This window comes from Marmota monax, unplaced genomic scaffold (assembly GCF_021218885.2).
Source record: "Marmota monax isolate L192 unplaced genomic scaffold, Marmota_monax_Labrador192_F-V1.1 WCK01_AAM20220418_F8-fsc00016, whole genome shotgun sequence".
NCBI lineage: Eukaryota > Metazoa > Chordata > Mammalia > Rodentia > Sciuridae > Marmota > Marmota monax.
In genome coordinates, this window is record NW_026695209.1 from 13448931 (window position 1) to 13470134 (window position 21204).

Genomic DNA, 21204 nt, shown 5'->3' on the forward strand with positions numbered 1-21204 from the left:
AACTTCACTTCAGCAGCTGCTAGGCTAATAAGGGAAGAATCAAAGAGTCAAAGGATGAGTCATTAAGATTTTTAAAAATTAAATTGTTATAGAAAATGATATTGAAAGAATGAATGCATGTATGGATCTTGTTACAATAGAATACTGAAATTAAAATTTTATTTACCCAGGAAGTGCTCCTAAGAGAAGTCTTTGAAAATGGCAACCCAAGTTTTTGGTGGGCTCCGAAAGCAGTTGAACTTGAGAAAACAGTCATATCAAGGAATCCTTGGAAAATGTCTACGTAGGATCCTGAAACCATCCTGTAAATATCATAAAAGTAATGAGGACACCATTCCTTTTAGTTTGGGAATTCATTTTGAATTGAGGAGGCAAGTTTTTGCTTGTCTGATGGACCAGAAAAATCATCTTTTCCAAAAAAAAAAAAAAAAAAAAAAAAGATACATTTTAGGAAATCTGCTTTTCTGCTTTTATTCTGACATTACTTAGCTTTATGAGTTTGAAAAAATAACTTCTGTTTGGAATTCATGTTATGTTCCTTAAGGAATGGATCAGACTAAATATAATGACTTCATTTAATAGGTATTTTCTGAGTGTTCCCTATGAAATGAAAGTGAACATAAAACTCTGCATAATGGGAGAGACGGAGGTTCTATACATACAAATGCAATAAAGTGTCAGTAACTCTAGTAATTATCTTAGTTGATAATTCATGAGTCTATAAATTGTTTCCCTTTCTTCTCTCTCTCTCTCTCTCTCTCTCTTTTTTCCCTTTGTCACCACTATAAGCATAGTAGGGTAGAAGGAGGTTAAGGAAACTAGTACAGTGTAAGCAAATAACAAAGAACTGCTGACCAAATGAATGGTTACCTGCAAGTCTTGTTATGTGTATATCTCCTGATATACATGTATTTATGTATCTTATACAAACCAACATATTTCCTCCTTGACCTACCTTCTGACACTACTTGTCTTGGAGCTGTATCTTCAGCTTTCTTTGTAAAAATTTAGTGTTATTTTTGACTGTGCATGCTATAAATCTTTGTATTTGCAAATAATTAGTATAATTAGATCATATTATATTTTTATATTGAAATTTACACCATTCTTTTGTCTACAGATGCACATGAGTTTGGTGTTCTTAATACATCTTCTGTTTTGGTTGTACATAATTTATAGTGCTTATAATTCTGGAGTACTTATTCAATGTTATAAACTATAAAATTCAGTCCCTGTGGCTAGCTATTTGTTTAGAATTTAAACTCAATAGATCTTTTTTTAAAATGTATATATACTGTGTCTCCTAACTCATGATAGTAAATCTAGCAATAACTAAAAAAATCACTTTACTCTCAACATTTACTGGACCATTAGTCACATAGAAGGCATTGCTTGTTTCAATATGAGGAATACTTTATTATAAAGAATTAGCTTTTCTTTATTCATACCAGGATGTCTTATACTTCTACCTGTATGAACCTGTCAAAATGAAAAAATATATATGCAAATTAGTTTATATGCTTATAAAACTGGAGCTCTTTACTCTTTCTTCTTTACCCAGATGACTCATTCTTTTTAAACTCAGTCCAGGTAGGATTCCCTGAACTCTGCAATCTAGATTAGCTGAGGGCCCCACCTGTATAAGTATCACAGTTTCCTAAGTATACTTCTTTAAGCCCTCCTTTATTGTGAACTATCATCCAGTAAATATACTATAATACCTAGAACAATCTCTGACATGTATATAGGCCAATAATAAATAGTTGCTGAAATAATACTGTTTGAATAAATGAATATTCTTATTTTGTATTTGTATTCCCAGCAGGTTAGTCTATGCTGGGCAATCCATAGGTGCTTAATAAAAGTTGCATAAATGAATGACCAAATGAATGTCCAAATGGAAAATTGGAAATTTACTGTTAAAGGACTCTTTTTTTTTAAATTGACTTCATTTTTAAAAATTCTAATTTTGTCTTTATTATGATTTTCCTGCCCATATTTTCCCCCAAGTAAATATAACAGTTTTTGTTCTTGTTTTTTTTACATGTGTTTTAGATGTGGTTATTATAAAGAAACTTTTTTTTTTAAATTTAAAGAAATAAAATTAAAAATCACCAGAAAATATATCACATAGAGATAATAATTTTGGAGGGAAAATTTGGATTTTGAACAATATGTATATACATATAATGCAATTTTAAAATCATACTGTCTATATCATTTTTGAGCTTATCCTTTTCTCCTTAAAAGCATAATGAAGGTTTTTTCTACACCTATAAATACGGGTCTGTCTGATTCATAAATTTTAATCTGCAGTGTGGACATAGTTAGGCTAATCCTACATGGTTAGACATTTATATTTTTCCATTTTTTGGCTATTATACCATGCTCTGATGAACATCCTTGTTGGGATACATTTGTGCACATGTGGATTATTATTACTTTGGAGGACCTTGGATTTTTGTAGAAAAGTACCCTGGTGTTAAAAATACCTTGATGAGTGAAAGGGTAAGATTACTAAATATTTTGACACATTGCTAAGTTAAATAAAAGGTTGTAGTAAAGTGCATTCTGATAGTTACTTTGCCATCACTATAAATATTATTCAACTATAATAATTACCTCAGAAGCAAGCCTGGTGCATAGAACTCAGTTTTCTTTCTTCTTAATCATTATCATCACCATTATTGTCAATGTCATCATCACCTTGGTGTTCTTGTTCACACTGTATGCATGTCAGCCAATGTCTTAAGATCATTTTTTATATCCAAGGAGGACTAAATAAGTACACAAGTAAATAAGGACCTATTAAACTATTGACATTTTATATATTATTTTGTCATTTCTTTATAATTTGCTATTTAATCCAATAGGCTTTAATAAACCCAACTTTCCCAATTAACAGTAAGTATATGATAATTAATACATGTATTTTGAAACTCTGCTTTGTATTGTACTATATGGAATGCCAAGTTCTTATGATCTCTTTAGAATGATAAAGATGAAAATAATGTGTGAGGGTCATATTATAGTATTACCTCAAAAGCATGAAGAAAAGGGAAATTATAAATAAAATGGGAAATATTTATCTTTTAATTTATTCAGTATACATTTGTTAAAAAATATTTTACATGGATAATGTGTACATTATCTTTCTCCACTTTCTGAAGTGATGTGGTTTATTTATATCTCTGTTATATCCCAGTGCAGTTACTACAGCTCAGTGCTGTGGAAGGACCTACATTATTTGGTGGTAAACGAATTATAGTAATGGCAACCTTTCAACATAAAGCCTCACATAAACATTCAGAGATCAAACATGTCAAATGATGATGCTTCATCAGCAGTTAAATTTTCATGATTTTAAAATGAATTTTTGTTTGTGGACTTCTGAAGCATGGTTCCAGACTCAGATGAGTTTCTGCTGATCTCTGATGTTCATTAAACACTTCTGTTCATACTGAATCTTTGGAAGTTACAGAGACATGAATTTTCTAAAAATAAATTCAGTTTTTGAACTTATAACCCATGTACTTAGAAAACTCTCAATTTTCTTTGCTGAAGTTCATAGATGGGAGGAAAATAAGACTTAAGTCAACATGTAAAAAGAAAGCTTGTAATAATTTAAAATTATAGTAAAAGCAAAAGTATTTTTTATTTTCAATTTCTAGCCTTAAGAGACAAGCTAGAATTTTAAATTTAAAATAGCCTCTGTGTTTTGGATGCAAAATGACATAAACCTGAAAAGCCCATAGTTTACACTTGACAGCTTCATGGGTATGGATTTCATTATTGGTTTTCTGGTGTATAAAGACAACTTAGTTTGTAATCAAACTGAACATAAACCACAACTCTTTCTGACTCTTTCCATTTCTGGCATTTTCTAGCAACACATTTTTTTTCCCCAAGGCTTTCCACAATAGATTCTTCCAGACCACTTCTGAAATCCTGAGGCTAAAAGAAATAAAATATATAATTAGCCTTTTCATTCCCTTAAATTCAACTTGTGTAGTTGAAGCTTTGTGACTTATTACAGAGACTTTGACTTGAATATCCTTCTCACGACCTCAAGTCAAAAAGGAAAAAGAAACTACCTCACCTTTTCAACAAAGAGGGAGGAGCAAAAGTCAGTTTTACAGTAAAGCCTGCCAGCTTGTGACAAGCCTATCAAAGAGAAACCTTAATGAATTACGGAATTTCTTTTTTTTTGTGAATCTGAGTGCTTCTTTTACTTTTTCAGATTCCAAATGAGAGTATACATTTTCCTGTGTTTGATGTGCTGGGTAAGATCTGGTAAGACACTTATTAATGATTTGTCTTTAAAACTGCATATAAAATAATTAGTACAGTTTGTATTCTGGGATAAAGAATGCTATGACATCATAGTATGAAAAAAATATGCTATGATCATAGGTATATTAAACCAGATTACTATGATGATTTGTATGTACATGTATACTTGTGTGTTTAATATTGGGAAATTGATGTTCTGTATTTTATTTACCTTCCAGATAATTAATAATTAGAAAACCTTTTACAAGAAGACTACATAGGGAATAAATTTATAAAGAGAAAAAATAATTGAATAATAGAGAAATTAATTCAGTGATGAAAATCATAACTTAATAAATGTTGTATTTTAATTTCATTAATTCAAATAGCCCTCCTTTTTAGAAAACTTTTTACACAGGTAAATTATCAATTGCAAAGCAAACTAATCATAAAATACAACTTTCTTCCTTGTTTAGCATAATACAAACCAAAGCCAGTATATGATCATAAGGAAAAACTTTATTCAATCTTGGTTTACTGGTTTACGTTAATAAACTTTACTAATTTTAGTAATTTACTACTTTATTAGTTTTTATGGCAATAAAGTAGTTCTTAATAACGTAGAACAGTTTGTTCTACTTTATGATAATGAAAACAGCAAATTCAAAATTCAAAATGAAGAGTTTTCTGAGGAGTTTTGTGAAAGTAGATTATTTTCTTTATGTTTTAAATGTCTTCCTAAAATATTCTTGCATGTATACTGAAAAACACCATAAAATCTGAAATAGAAATTAGCAAATATATAATTTTATATTTTCAACTGCATATTTAAGCTAATTATTACTTCTGGAAACATTTGAATTTTCAAAACAGAATCTAAAGAATAGTAGTGTACAGTTTATCATATTTATTTCATCATTTATATTTATATTTTGTTGCATAAGTCTCTTAATGAGTGTTTTGTTTATGTAGTGCTTAATTTGGGCACTTTAATTTAAAAGTTAGAGAAATTCGAACTCTGGGCTCCTAACCTTATGTGTCATTTTAATGTCATAGTTTGTGATCATTTTTATATTGTAGTTTCACTATGAACTGTTGGGCAGACTTCCTGAGATTGTTTTGACTAAGCTTTAGTCAGTTGCCTGAGTTTTTTAATTAGGAAAACTCAAAGAATATTACTCAGTATGTTTCTGTCTCTGTTGACAGTTTCATTCATGTATGATAACGATTAAAATATAATAGAACCTTTATATATTAACAATAGCAAAAAGAAAATAAGGTAATAAAAAATTTTGGTGTCTTGAAATCATTTTTAACCCATGCAAATTCTTAAGATTTCTCTCATCTTCCTTGAATCTATACTTGATAAGGGAATTGTGTTGAATTGTCAGTAGATTATTTCACATAATTGTTTTATTCAAATCATACCTGCTCTTCCTAAACCCCTAGATATTGACCTCTAGGATGGCATGCCTTGCTCTTGTTGACATGAGAAATCATTAATTACATCTGTCTTTTAAAAAGGAAAAACATTCTGATAAGTGAAACTAGTCAGGTATTTAAAAAAAATGAATATAATGGAAGTGGAGACGTAACTGTACAAACAATACATAAGTATTTATATGTCTCTCTATGTATATTCTAATTATATGCATATATATTTGTAGTATAGTTGCTGACTCATACTACATGTAAAAATGGCAGTTTTTGTTGTTGCTATTATTTCTGCTGTAAAGGTTAGCAAATATTTCTGCAAAAGGCCAGAGGGTAAATATTTTAGTTTTTGTAGGTCATCTATTCATCTCCGCCAACATTGTATGAAAGCAGCTGTAGACAGTATGTTAAAAAAAAGGAGTGTGGCTATATTCTAACAAAACTTATGTATGGATGCTAAATTTTGTATTAGTTATAATTTTCACCTGTCACAAAATATTATCATTTTGATTTTTTCAGTCATTTAACAATATGAAAGCTATTCTTAGATTTCTGACCGTATTTGTCTCATAGGATATAGTTTTCCAAATCCTATGTTCTAATATTCTGGCAAAGATGTAAAAGATAGATCAATTCAGCTTTCTCATTTCATAGATGAGGAAAGTGAAATACAGGGAATTGAGTCATTTTCCTAAAAATCATGAAACTTGAATTATATGGTAAAGTACACTTAGCAAACTTGGTAAAATGAAAATTCTTATTCATAGGCTGGAGAGGAAGCCCCAGTTTCTGCATTGCTAATAAGCTGTTAGGTGATACATGGGTATGTGAAGCACACTTCAAGTAGCAAGGGAATAGCATAGCAAGTCATGCAACCTTAATAGCCAGTATGTAGGGCAGTGACTTTTCCAAGACCCATGGGATTCTGAGCTCATCGTCTCAAACAAAATTGTTATATTTGTCTAAATTGTACCAATACTCTTCTGATGTGTCCAGTAATTTATTACTGTTAACTTATGAAAATCAAGTGCATACAAATGACTAATTTACTGTACTAAAGTCACTTTAATACAAGGGTGATATGAAAGAACATGAAATGTGCAATTTTAAATTCATGTCCTGGTGGCTAGATATCAGGGCTAAGTGACTCAGCCTCCATGAACTTCAGTTTGCTCATTTTTAATTGAAAAGAATAGTTACAATACTACCTCATAGAATTGTGAAGCTCAAATGAGATAATGTAAATGTGTGATGTGATAGATTATAAAGCAATAATCCACTCTTTTCCCTTTAAATGCATTTTCTTTTAATTCTGTTGGATAATTTCCAAATGTAGATCTTCTCCATGCAGTTTCATGGACTACTTGAATCTCCTAGGTTATACATTTAAAAATGCAAATCTACCTACCAATCAGAATCTCTGGAATTTGCCCCAGGAAACCACATTCTGAACAAACTTGCCCAGTATTTTTCACACCGTTTTTTAAACCTATCTTGGGAAATCCTAGTTTGTTTTGCTTGTGTAGTCAGATTCCTTGTCAGTCATTGGCCACATATTTTTATAAATAAGTGATTGAATATCTTGATTTTTGCATAACATATTGAATCAATATTTATTTTCTGAATTTGCATTGATGGCTCAGAACTAAAATTTAAAATACATTTTTGCCTTTACTTTTGCTTTTGGCCACTATCCTTGAGGGATCTTAGAGTTTCACCTATACAATTTTGTTTTAGCTGCTGCTATAACCACATAAACACCTGTCTTGGTGGCATCAGTGGGTCAATTGTTTCAGGTTTGGGATTCTGCTGTCCCCAAAGGCTCTTTATTCTTGATACACACAAATAGGCAAATGAACTAGTGAACTTCTGATGGGGTCTTATTTGTGTTGCTCAAATGTGTACAAAATAGCTTATACCATAAATATGTTGCTATGGCTTTTTGATTTTACCTGAAAATGTTCTGTTGCTTCTTATTTTATGACCTTAGGTTATTTAATCTGTTTAATCATCACTTTATTCATATGTAGAATGGATGTGAAGAATAGGGAAATATAAAACAACACGGGACATGGCATGGAGTGAGTGCTAAATAATCATATGCCATATGATTGTTGTTGATAACAAATCCATTTTGTTTTCAGAAATAGGGAAAGAGAAGTAAGGAGATTTTCAGGTACACTTTGTGGGATGAGATTGTGGTTTAAGGGGATTATCATAGAATAATGGATGAAATTCAGGACATGTGTGAGGATTTGTAACTTTTTATGCAAGTGTTGGTCAACACTGAAAGTCACAAGATAAAATCATTTGTCTTAGTAGTTTACCAACCAGGAAAATGTGTTTGGAGTCAAATAATATTATAGTAGTAGAGGACATTTGTCTCAACTCCTTCCATTTAAAGATGAGGACATAATTATATTGAGTAAGTCAGAAAGATAAATGTCTCATGGAATGATCTTATTCATACGTAAAATCTTTAAAAAGTTATCTTGTAGAGGTTGAGAGTTGGATAGTGGTTACCAGAGAATTGGGAGGGGAAGTGGGAGAGGAAGATCAGGGAAAAGTAGGTCAACACATCCAAAGTTACAACTGGATAAGAATAAGCACTGGTGTTCTATCACCTGTTAGGGTGACTATCTAATAATATATTGTATATTTCAAGATAGCTAGAAAAGAGGATCTAGACTTATCACCAGAAAGAGGTACTAACGATTGAGATACTATATATGCCAATCTGATTCAGTTTTTTTTAAAAGGTTTAGGCATTGAAACCAGGGGCACTCTATGACTGACATAGATCAATAGACTTTTTATTTTTTATTTTGAGACAAGGTCTCAATAAGTTGTTCAGACTGACCTTGAATTTGTAATCCTTCTGCTTCAGCCTCTGTACAGGCATGTGCCAGTTATTCAGTGTATATATGTATTGAAATTTCATTCACACTGTACTCTATAAACATGCAATTATTATATGGTTGATTATGTAAAGTAAGGCAATAAAATACTTCAAAAAGTGAAAAAACCCGGGCTCAGGGTTGAGAGGCATAAGAATTTGTTCAGAGCTGTAAGGGAAGTACGAGAGGGACTAGAGGCCCTTGGGTTTTAGATGTTCATGCCAAGGGCACTGTTCATTCTTTGGAATGTTGTGATCATTCTGTTCTCATTATTACAGCCATTGTAACTGTAATGAGAATGTATTGTGAAGATACAGTTGAACAGTGTAGAACGATTTTCACCAACTTCACCATGTATCTGACATTTTTTAACATTTTTCTGCTACTTTATGTAAAATTTGAAACCTAAAATGATTTTCAGCATTCTTTATCAGTGTATCTCTCTTTTGAGACAATTTCTAGAATCATTATCTTCCTAAGAACTAGCAATAAAATCCTATATTGTTTCCAAGTTCTCAATTTTTAATCACAATAATGCTACAAATCTAGTCCTCAGACCCTCAGTTTGTTATTCAAAAATTAATATTTATTTTTCTGTTTTGATTTCTTTGACTTTTTTTCTAATAACATTACTTTTTGGTGTTTTCAATTTTAGTTCAGTGGGGTCTATTTAAACCATTTTTCTTCACGATAACACCAAAACATGAGTATTTTAGATCCAAAAATCTAAGAAAATATAGAAATACAGGAAATAGAAAACACAAAAGTACAAATGAAGAGAAAAAATTGCTGTAATATTAGCATCACCATTAACTATACTTTATGGATCTGTATCCTGGTTCTATTACAATAAATATATATGGTTGTGTATGTGCACATGTACATGTATATATTTGTATTGTGCATACACATACACTAAGTATTACAGATGAAATTAGGACTCTACCTATGTACTACACATAGAAATATGTTTATGTGATGTATTTATATGTTTTTGTAATCTTGCTTTTAATTTTATTTTATATAAAAAGTTTTATAATTTATCTCTAGTTTTTATAAATGATTTTTAATTTGTCTCATAGCCTTCATATTAAGGATCCACTATAATTTATTTTATTAGTCTCTCATTGCTATAATTTAGTTGATTACTAAATACTGACCATTAAAATTATAATACACCTTGATGTATTAATACCAATTAGGTCAATTGGTATGATAGTAAAAATAATATGGTAATATTTTAGTTAAATTTTATTTCTTTGATCATATTTTAATAATTTTGTGAGTCCTTTACTTTGGATAATATCTGTTTTTCCCTTGCTTGCAGGTATCATTTTCCTTTACTCATTTATGGTTCTTTTTTAAAATACATATATATTTTTTTATACCTTATATTGAAAATATCTTTCTAATTTATTTTTCATATTTTAGCTAGTTTATAGTTTCTATATACAGACATTTTAAGTTTATGTGCTATGGAATATGTTGGGTTGTATTTATATTTCCACCTTTGTTTTTATGCTTAAGATAATTTCTCAGTCTGTATTAATTGTATCCTTCTAATTCACACAACTTGTCTTTTACATGGAATGATTTAGTATAGCTAGACTCGAATAATCATCTTAGCTTTGTTTATTTAAAAATCTACTGCCTTTGACTGTTTTAATTGCCCTAGTTTTCATGGCTAATATGATATACTTATTGGTGTCCTCATTTTGTTTCATCTATCAGTTCTTGATTCAATTTCACAGGCCTCTTTATTTATAATATTGGGATAATTTTAACCATGCCCCTTATTATCTTCAAAAGGTCATTCTTTTTTTAATACATTTTCCCCTTCCTGTGACATCTCGTTAACATCTTAATTTTAGAATTGTATTGCACATGTAAATTAACTTGAATAAAAATTATTTCATATTAAATCTTCCATTCTGGATTGTGGTATATCTTAGTGCTTATTTGAATCCATTCTATTTCTGTATAAAGTTTCTTTGGCTTCATAGCTTTTTTTTTCATTTTTTAAAAAATGTTTATTGTATATATTTTTGTCTTTGTTTTTTTTTTTTCCTTTCTTCCTCCTTTTCTTCCTCTTATTCTTTCTCCTGGTCTCCTTTCTCCTTACACTCTGCTTCCCCTTCTTTTTTTGAAAGAACTAGTTGACTTATAAATTATAGAACCTTGTTCAAACTAGGTTAAACAAAAACAGGAGTTTATTATCTTCCATAACTTAAAGAGTTTTGCATCAAATACCACTGAATACAAGTACTCAGAAAATAATAGCTTCAGGATGTATTTCCTTCTAGCTTGAGCTCTCAAAAGAATAGAGACACTTTTTTACTTCAATGCCTCTCTCAAAAGGTTCCTAAGTGGGTCTGCTTAGATTTCACACACTTCTGTGGATCCAATCCTAGGTCTAGGCTGTTTGAATATTCAGAGATCTCTGAGATGGAGAGAGAATACACCTTTGCAAATTAGCTTAAAAAAATCATTTAGGATGGGGAGAAGTTTCCAAAAATGTAAGGCAGGAGAGCTGAAAAACAAATTATACAGATAGTAATATTAATTAATATTTTTGTGGTTCTGAATATTTTTAAAATTATATTTTATATTGACTACTGTTGCTGTGAGCCAAGTTATTGATTTTTATATATTAACACTAAAGTTTCTCACTGTATTACTTTTTCAGTTGCCATCTTCATATTTTTGGTAGAACATCATGTCATATGCAATAATAAAGAATAATATCTACATTCTTTTGATTACATCATATTTCTTATTGCTAACTTAAAAATATTAAAAATGCATAGTATAATAGTATTTATTTTTATATTTTTATTATTTTAATAGATATATGCTATTATTTCCTCATTAATAGGATAATGACTCTTAGCATGAAATTCATAGAATTTTCTCATTTTAATAAATAATATCTGTTTTAACTTATGTAAAATATTTTGTAAAATTTATTTGTTCTAATTAGTTACGCATGACAGCAGAATGCATTTCAGTTCATAGTACACAAGTGGAGCACAACTTTTCATTTCTCTGGTTGTACAAAATGTATAGTCAAACCATTTATGTCATCATACATGTATGTAGGGTAATGATGTCTATCTCATTCACTATCTTTCCTATCCCTATGCCTTCTCCCTTTCCCTTCTTTGCCTTTGCCCTATCTAAAGTTCCTGGATTCCTCCCATGCCTCCCCCAACCCCCATTAAGGATCAGCGTCTACTTATTAGAGAGAACATTTGGCCTTTGCTTTTTTGGGATGGGTGTAATTCACTTAGCATGATATTCTCCAACTTCATCCATTTACCTGTAAATGCCATGATTTTATTCTCTTTTAATGCTGAGTAATATTCCATTGTGTATATAAATCACTGTTTATTTAACCATTCAACTGTTGAAGGGCATCTAGGTTGGTTCCACAGTTTAGTTATTGTGATTGTGCTGTTATAAGCATTGATGTGGCTGCATCACTGTAGTATGCTGATTTTAAGTCCTTTGGGTATAAACTAACAAGCATCATTGTTGATCCATTAAAATGTTTTTTTTAAATTTTGTCTACTGCTGTGTATTTTTGTCAATATGTTATTTAGGCATTTTGCTTTTAAGGGGTTGCATGACTTAGAATGATTTCTAATTCATGTATATGTGTGTGTGTGTGTGTGTGTGTGTGTGTGTCTGTGTGAGTGTGCATGCATGCGCTTTGTGCATGTGTGTCTTTGTCTTATTTTCATGTTTGATATTAAGGTTATTGAACTTTTTAAAGTGATTTTAAAAGTTTTTTTTCTATTTGCTGCAAAATATTGGGTACTTACTATGACATTTTTATAAAATTAAGGTTATTGAGGTATAATATAAATGCAATAAAATATATACTTTATTTATATTTTGATGAACTTTGAATATATATGTGTACAGTTTTATAAGTCTTAGTAAAAACATATTAAGATTCAAACATTTATTTTACCCTAAAAGTTAGCTCTTTGCAATTAATTCCCTTTTCTTTGATTCCTTATAAACTGGACATATTTTCTGACATTCTAGATTAAAGATCCTTTTCTAGAATTTCATATAAATGAAATCTTCTTTTCTATAGTTTTTATAGCTATAGTTTTGCTTAGAATATATTTTTTGTGATTCATCAAAGTTGTTCATGAATAAATACTTTATTCCTTTATATTGCTGGTGGCCTTATATAGATAATCACACTTCGTTTATTCATGCACTTCTTGATTAGCATATGGGTTCTTTCCAATTTAGAGTTTATATGAAAAAATAGTACTGAGTAGTACATGCCTGTGATCCCAGCAACTCAGAAGGCTGTGATGGGTGAATTGCATGTTCAAAGCCAGCCTCAGCAACTTAGCCTCAACAACTTATTTTGAGTCCTGTCTCCAAATTAAAAATAAAAAGGGCTGGGGATGTTGCTCAGTAGTTGAACATTCCTGAGTTCCATCCCCAGTACCGAAAAAGAAAAGAAAAAGTGCTACTATGAAGATGTACATGTTGTGGTGAGGACATGTTTTCAGTTCTCAAGGGTTAATACCTAGATGTGAGCTTTATGTGGTTTTTTTATTTTAAATTACATATTTAGCATTATAAAAAAGCTATCAACCTTTTCCCCCAAAGTATTGTATTATTTTTTCCTTTTTCTTCAGTAATGTAGAATGGTTTCAGGTTTCTTTTGCCAGTTTTTAAAAATTCTAGTGGGTGAGTAATGGTGTATTATTTTGTTTTTGATTTGCATTTCTTGAATGACTAAGGACGTTGAACATCATTTCTTGAGATTCTTGGCCATTATTACAATCTTCTGTTAAATGTCTTCAGTTCTTTTGCTATTAAAAAATTGACGTGTCTTATTATTATATGTATATTCTATACACACTCACACAAATCGTTTGAGCCCAAGTACTTGTCAGATATACATATTTCAGGTCTGCATGTTTGTATCCTTGACACTGTTGTTTGAGGAGCAAATCTGTTTCATTATGAGAAGGTCCAATATATCACTTGTTCGTTTTTTGTTTCATTCTTACAGTTTCTTATTTGAGAAATCCTGGCTTCACTCAAGATGTTGTTAATGTTTTCTCTCAATTCATACACATATCCTGCTTCCTGCCATTAAATGAGACTGAATCAAAGCAAGTAGAGCTGAAAACATGAGAGGGAGAAAGGGCGTGTCTAAGTTCTCTTTTACTTTATATGTGGCTTAGCAGCATGGCAACTAATGTCTGACTTTCTGGGGTCTCTAGAGGATGGACATGCTTTTCATTAATGTCCCTCTACTCTATCTAGTTGAGACATTAGTGTCTTCTTTCCCTGCATGACCTCTGGAGTTGTTCAGCTTGTAGCTCCTTGTGCTTTATTCTATGCATGCATAGGTTTGTATACAGCAACAGACACAAAGAAACTGCCCTATAGATTTCAAAGCTCTTCTTCTTCATGGCTTCTTCCTCTCTAGCATTCTGCTGTTCAAACTTCAATGGCCAAACTCCAGCTTTCTCCTATGTTAGCAAGATCGCCATGCTCTAACTGGATTCACCCTTCCTACACTGAAGTCAAGAAAGGACCTCCCAGCAGAAAGATATTAGATTATAGGATTCAAATAATTTGTTTCTCTTCTTTCAGGAAACACATTCCTGTGATTGTTGTTGTCCAATTTTAAACTTATCTGTTCCAATTCTTATCCAGTATTCTGTTTTTAGAGAAACATCTGCAATGGATATCCATCATGACAGGAATTGGATTCTGTTAAGCATTTACTTATCTATTTATTTTTGTTCTTAATTGAGGTAAAACACATAAAAATTTACATTTTAGCCATTTCAAGTGTATAATTCTGTGGCATTAAGTATAAAAATATTGTCATGTAACCACCATCACTAACCATCTCCAGAACTTTTTCTCCTTCCCAAACTGAAACAATGTTCCTTTGAAACATTAACTCCCATTTACCTCTTTCTGTTCAGCCTCTGGAAACCACCATTCTACTTTCTCTCTGAAATCAACTATTTTGATCATTGAAACTAGGTTGATCATGTAAGTGGAACCATAGAATATTTGATCTATTTTTGACTGTTGTATTTTCACTTTATCATATCTAGTCAAGGTTTTCCCATATTGTAACATGTATAAAATTTTCTTCCTTTTTAAGGTTGAATAACATTCCATTGTATATTAGAGATTTTGCTAATCCATTAATTTATTGATGGATATGTAGGTTGTTTGCACTCTTTAGCTATTCTAAATAATGTACTGCCATGAACATGGGCATTGAAGTCTATCTTCAAGCCTCAGCCTTCAATTATTTGGTTATTTACCTAGGAATGGAATTACTGGATTTGTTTTTCTTCTTTCAGGGAACACATTGTGGTAATTCTACTTAAATTTTTTTTTGAGAAGACATCATATTGTTTCCACAGCAGTGGTACCATTTTGCATTCTCATCATCAGTGCAAAAGAATTCCATTTTTCCATATCTTTATCAATAGTTGTATTTTTTTATGTTTTAAAAAAACAGTAGAGGTTCTAAAGAGTTGGAAGTGATATTCAATTATAGTTTTAATTTAATTTTCTTAAATTTAGTATTTTTAAAATCAGTTTATTGACCATTTACTTTTCCTTATTGATATGTCTATTCTAGTCCTCTGCCCATTTATTTTTTTAAATTTGAGTGTTTGATTTTTATTTGTTACATTGTGGTATTAATCTGAAAATTATCTGTTTTTTTATGAATATATTTCCCCATTCTGTGGGTTGTCTTTTCATTTTGTTGATTCTGTCCTTTAATGCACAAAAGCTTTTAATTTTGATAAAACTAAACTTATGTATTTTTTCTTTCATTGCTTGTGCTTTTTAAAATCTTTTTGGTAGTCTTTGAGAAATCAGGGAATCAGTGCTAAATCCAATTTAATAAAGTTTTCTATTTCTGTTTTCTTTGGAGGTTTTATTGTTTAATCTTTATAGTGTTTTCCCTAATCTTTTAACAATTTTTAATTTATAAAGTTATTTTGTCTGGTATTAGTGTAGCATTTCTACTCTCTTTTGAATTGAATATTTTTTTTCATCTTTTGACAAAATGAGTGTGTTATAGATAGAACATAGTTGGAGGCTAGATTTTTTGTTTTGTTTTGTTTGTTTGTTTCCCATTCTGCCAATGTACATCTTTAGATTAGGGGTTTCAATACATCTACATTCATCTGCAGTGATCTACTCTTTTGTCATTAGTTTTCCACATGTCTTCTAGTCTTTTTTTGTTCCTCATTTCCTACATCAGTGCCTTTTGTTGTGTTTAGTTGGCTTTCATACTGACATGCTTTTAGTCTCATTCCCTTTCTTATAAATCCTATAGATAGTTTCTATGAGGTTACCATGGAGACCACAAATAACATACTAAAATTATACCAATCCATCTTAAACTGATACTAACTTAAATTCAATCCCATAAAAATACTACCTTTCTAAAGTTCCACTCCATCCTACTTAATGTTACTGAAGACAAAACTTTTGTCTTTATACATTGTCTACCCTTGAACATGCACTTACAGTTATTTCTATGCATTTGTCTTTTAAATCCTTTTTTTGTTCTTCATTTCCTACATTATTACCTTTTGTTATGTTTAGTTGATTTTCATACTGACATGCTTTTACAGAAAAGTAAAGTTATAAACCAAAATTATGATAGTATTGTTTTCTGTATTTGTCATGTGTTTTGTCTTTACTGGAGAACTTTATATTTTCATGACTTCAAATTACTATCTAGTGGACTTTTATTTCAATTTGAAAGATGCATTAGCATTTCTTATAGGGCAAGTCTAGTAAGTAAAGGAGCTTCCAGCTTGTTTGGGAATATTTCAATTTATACCTAATTGTTAAGGTTAATTTTATGAAGATTCTGATATATTTTTGATGCCTAGAATTTTATTCTTCTTTCTACTCCAAAGATCTAGAATTAAATCAATTTAATGCTCTTTAAGTCTAACAATACACTGTTAACTCTTTTGTATTATTTGGTATCTCTTGTTTTCACTCTCTTTCCTACAATATTATAATCAGGCAAAATAAAGCCAAAAGAAAATAAAAGCTAACATTCTTAGTGGCACTTGATGTGAATCCATTATTCTCACTTGTGGACTCAGTGGAACATACTAAGGAACAATTATTATTCTTGCTTTTGGTTGTGATCACCAGCATGTCTGACTGTTGAGTGGCCATCATCTGGACTGACTAGTTCCTAGCACAACTGAGGAAATAAGCTTTTCCACACCTGTCTCATCTTCTAGCTGGACAGACCAGGGTTGTTTTCATGTGATGACAGAGGTGTGGAAGTGTAAGTCGACTGGTACAAGTCCATTTCAAGCCTCTGCTTCCTTCAAGTCTCCTAAGGTACTATTTGTCAAAGAAAGTCCTATTTTTGTTTCTTCATTGTGGGTTTGGGGCAAATCACCTCACTTAAATGAGAGAATACCTCAAAGTGACACAGTAAATGGCCCGGACTTGGGAAAGGGTAATGAATTGGAGCCATCATTGTGCTCTAACAAAGCTGCCTATGCCCCTTTTGTGAGGAATATACTTATCTGTCCATTATATTCTTATTTATTTTAAAAATATTTTTAGTTGTAGATGGACACAATATCTTTATTTTGTTTATTTAATTTTTTTATGTGGTGCTGGGGAACAAACCTAGCACCTCATGCATGCTACACCATGCATGCTAGGCAAGCATTCTTACCACTAAGCCACGACCCCAGCCCTGTGTTCTTATTCTAAATGTGTTATTCTTATTTATTTATTTATTTTTACAAAAGCTGAAATTGAATGCTTTTTAATAGGCCAACTTTACAGTTACATGTCTATTTACATACCATATTTTTTTTAGTGTAACTTTATTGTTGTCTTATGCTTTCTAGTTTCATTACTTCAATTTTCAAATTTTCTTTTCTTTTGTATATATATACTGTTATACGAGTAAATATTTATATTCTAAATATTTTTATATTTAGAAATTTATGTGTTATGTTTTACATAGCATAGCAGTTGACATTTGGGTTTTCAATATTTTTTAAAACCCTATTTTTCTATTTCTACAGTTAAAAATTTTGAAATTTTACAAATTCCTCTATTAAGGACTTTTTGCACCAAGCCCACTTCCTCTATACTCCTTTTAATATATGCTTCTGTCTTATTAGTTTAATTTGGATATACAGAAATAACTTTTGTTATTGCTTTTCTGTTTTATCCAATTTTGTAACATTCGACCTAAATCAGTGTTCACCTTATTTGCACATTCACTTTCGATTTTTTTTATACTATGAAATTCTGTCCATCTTATCTCCAATAAATCCAACATTTTTAAGTAACAATGATGATTCAGAAAGTGTGCTGTATTATTCTTAGTAGATTCCTCTAGAAAGACATAGACTTCTTAGGCCCCAAACTTTCCACTTATAACTTTTGTCTGTCTGATGTATTCATTTAAAGGAAAACATGAAGTCATCATTACTTCATTCCTCTGTTTGTAATCTATATTTTCTGCCTTACTATTTTTAGGATATTTCTCTCTTTCATGGAACTCCAAACGAATTTCTAGGAAACCTCTTGGTGAGTCTGATTAACTGACTTTCTCTGCACTGTAGTGAACCTTCTCAGTTTGCAACTCCTGGTATGCAATTCCCTTAATTTTTGTAGTTTCTACCCACCCCCTCCCCAATGCCCCAGCCCATGGAACAACAACATTTTAAGATTTGAATCATCTTTCTTTCTCTTGTATGTATGTTTCCCTTCATAATTTTAATTTTTCTTGTTTTATTTCTTACTATAAGACAGTTCCATGTTTGTTATAACATTTATAATGTGAATTTTAATTCTCAATTGCTTCTTTTTACTTTCATAAACTAGAATATTTCATTATTCTGTTCTCCATGTGATGCTGTGTTTTTTTTTTTTTTCTTTTTTAACCTCAGTTAATTTTCTCTTAATGGCTTCCTGCTTTGTGTTTCTGAAATGAGATTTTTCTTCGCATTCCAATGGGGATGCTATCTCTATAGAAATTATTTCTGCAATTATTTGTACATCTGGTAATAAATAATATATTTCTCTGCTGGTGGTTTTGGATGATAATTTCTTTCCTTTAATTTTTTTTTTCACAGTAATCCTACTGAATAATTCCCCATTATTCATTCTAGGGCCATGTAACAGCTACCTAGAGTTGGAGTGGGTCAGCAGTTTGGATTCATTGATTGCATTTGGCCCTTGTCCAAGTTCTGCTGATAAGATAAGGTGGAGGTACAGAATTTCTTACACAACTTGAACAGTGTAGCAGGCATTCATAGGCACTATGATTCAATGTATTCCTTCTCTTACTTCCTCATTCTCTAGTACTTAAAACATATAAAGAATCAAGGTTTTAACTTTTCCAAGGATACCTTAGTTTTTTTGCCTGGGAATTGAATGTATAACTTACTTCTCCTTCAGTGTCTTTCTCCTTTTACTGTATCTCAGTGATTATGACAATATTGCAAATATATATTCACAATTAAGATTATTATAAAATATATATGTCCAGTAATAAAATAATATTTGTTAGTTCATTTCTTTTTGTTTTTTTCTGATAGATTCTTAGAAGTAGATTTGCTGAGATAAAATATACTAACACATTTGTGAATATTTCATATATGTTGACAAATTCTCTTCCAAATATTATAGAGTTAATGTTCAAGAAGGAATATAAGCACACATTCTAATTAAAAGTTCATTTGGAAAAAAACTTTTGGGATTATGTTGTTATTATGAAAAGAGTTACAATTCTGAAAATCTATGAAAGAGAAAATAAAAAGCGGCTGTTGTTTTACTATGTGGCAATGAGCATTTTTAATCTTTCTTAGTTATTTTATTTTCTGCCTTGGTTTCTTCTGGGAATTATAAAGGGAGAGAGAAAGAAAGAGAAAGAGAGAGGGAGAGAGAGAGGGAGAGAGAACACATATAGTTTCATAATGACATTTAAGGTGATTTATAATTTTGTGCCAAGAATAAGTGTGTGGTGCACACATATGGAGATACACACATAAATATAAATTTTTCAAAGACTGTGTCATTTTATATGTTCTCACTGTTTGTGTTTATCAGTCATTTGGTATTTACCCTTATCAATGGTATAGGAAGATTTTTCTATTTTTATTTGATAGGAAAATGTTATATTGTTTTTATTCATATTCATTAGAGAACTGGTTAAGTAAAATGTCTTTTTACCTAAAGCTTATTATTCATATATAAGTACTATTCTATAAAGCTATTGTTAAAGTTCATAATTCAAAATCAATTTATCTATCTTATTGGTGGTGGGCTCATCACTTCTTTATTAGCAATATTCATGACTTTAGTCACAAACATTGCTATAATTTCCTATTTTATACAGATAAACAACTCATGATTTTTAACCAATCGTATTTATTTATATTTTCTATTGTAACTTTTTTATTATTTCTAGTTTAGAAATTATAATTTTTTGCCTAATCAGTGCATTACTTTGAACAGTGCAGTTGATTAGTGAATTATATTTGATTGCTAATAAAATTTTGAAATCCCGAAACCCTCATATTCAATTCTGTTCTTTATAACAGCATCAAGAATCCAATGATATCTACGTTCTCAGCTTGATTGACTTTTTTAATTTTAATTTCAGAGAATAAAAGACCATGCATTGAATTCTCTCATCTAAGTGTAAAGGATTCCTTAAAAGATTTGTTTATTCCCAGATTAAAGATAGTTCTGATGATGTATACAAGGAACAACCTGAACTGTGCTGAGCCACTTTTAGGGCTCAATAACTCACTCAATGTTAATTTCAACACACAAAAGAAAACAGTCTGGCTGATTCATGGATACAGACCAATGGGCTCCACCCCATCATGGCTTTCAAATTTTGTAAGGAGTTTATTGCATAAAGAAGATATTAATGTAATTGTAGTAGACTGGAACCATGGTGCTACAACTTTTATTTACAACAGAGCAGTTAAAAACACCAGAAAAGTTGCTGAGACTTTGACTGAGTACATTCAATATCTTTTGGTAAGTCTGGAAATTTTATCATTAATCTTGCTATACAATATATAATGTGCTATGTAATACTACTTGTGATAATGAAAGTAATACTTTTTTCCATAAGCATTTAGAATTATAGCTTTGAAATTCTAATTTGTGCAGTCTTATTATCTTTGCATCAAGATATAATTGTATATCTAGATTTTACCTTATTTTAAAATAATTCTCATAAACATTTATTATGATTAATTTAAAACATTGTAAGACTTTTTGACTCTAACTAAATTAACTTCAGAATAAAGTAGTGATCCTATATGGGCAGAGGGGATAAAGTATATAATCTTTTCATTCTTTAGATATTCTCCCTAAAATATGTCTTAACATGTTTACATTAATCAAATATGAATTTGGTAAAAGACAGGGGAAAACAGTCTGAAAAGTAGATTAATTTTATCAATGTCAAAGGAAAGTCCATTCAGGTTTGCTCAAAGTGGGGATGGGTCAGGTAAATTTAGGCCAGTTCTGGGTCATCTATAGTTTGAATGATTTTTCT

The 21204-nt window shown here is 30.6% G+C and overlaps 1 protein-coding gene across 2 annotated transcripts in view; it reads left to right on the forward strand.

Moving 5' to 3' along the window:
• The first annotated feature begins 167 nt into the window (after positions 1-167).
• Positions 168-21204, forward strand: part of Lipi (lipase I) — a 63416-nt gene continuing 42379 nt past the window's right edge. Inside the window, exons 1-3 of one of the 2 annotated variants that reach the window (XM_058574567.1) lie at positions 168-304; positions 4241-4293; positions 20293-20678. In XM_058574567.1, the coding sequence (XP_058430550.1) occupies positions 4248-4293; positions 20293-20678 (432 nt within the window). In that variant the 5' untranslated portion in view covers positions 168-304; positions 4241-4247. Of the gene's footprint in view, positions 305-4162; positions 4294-20292; positions 20679-21204 lie in introns of those variants that run through there. The other variant, XM_046430558.2, reaches the window with a different exon arrangement.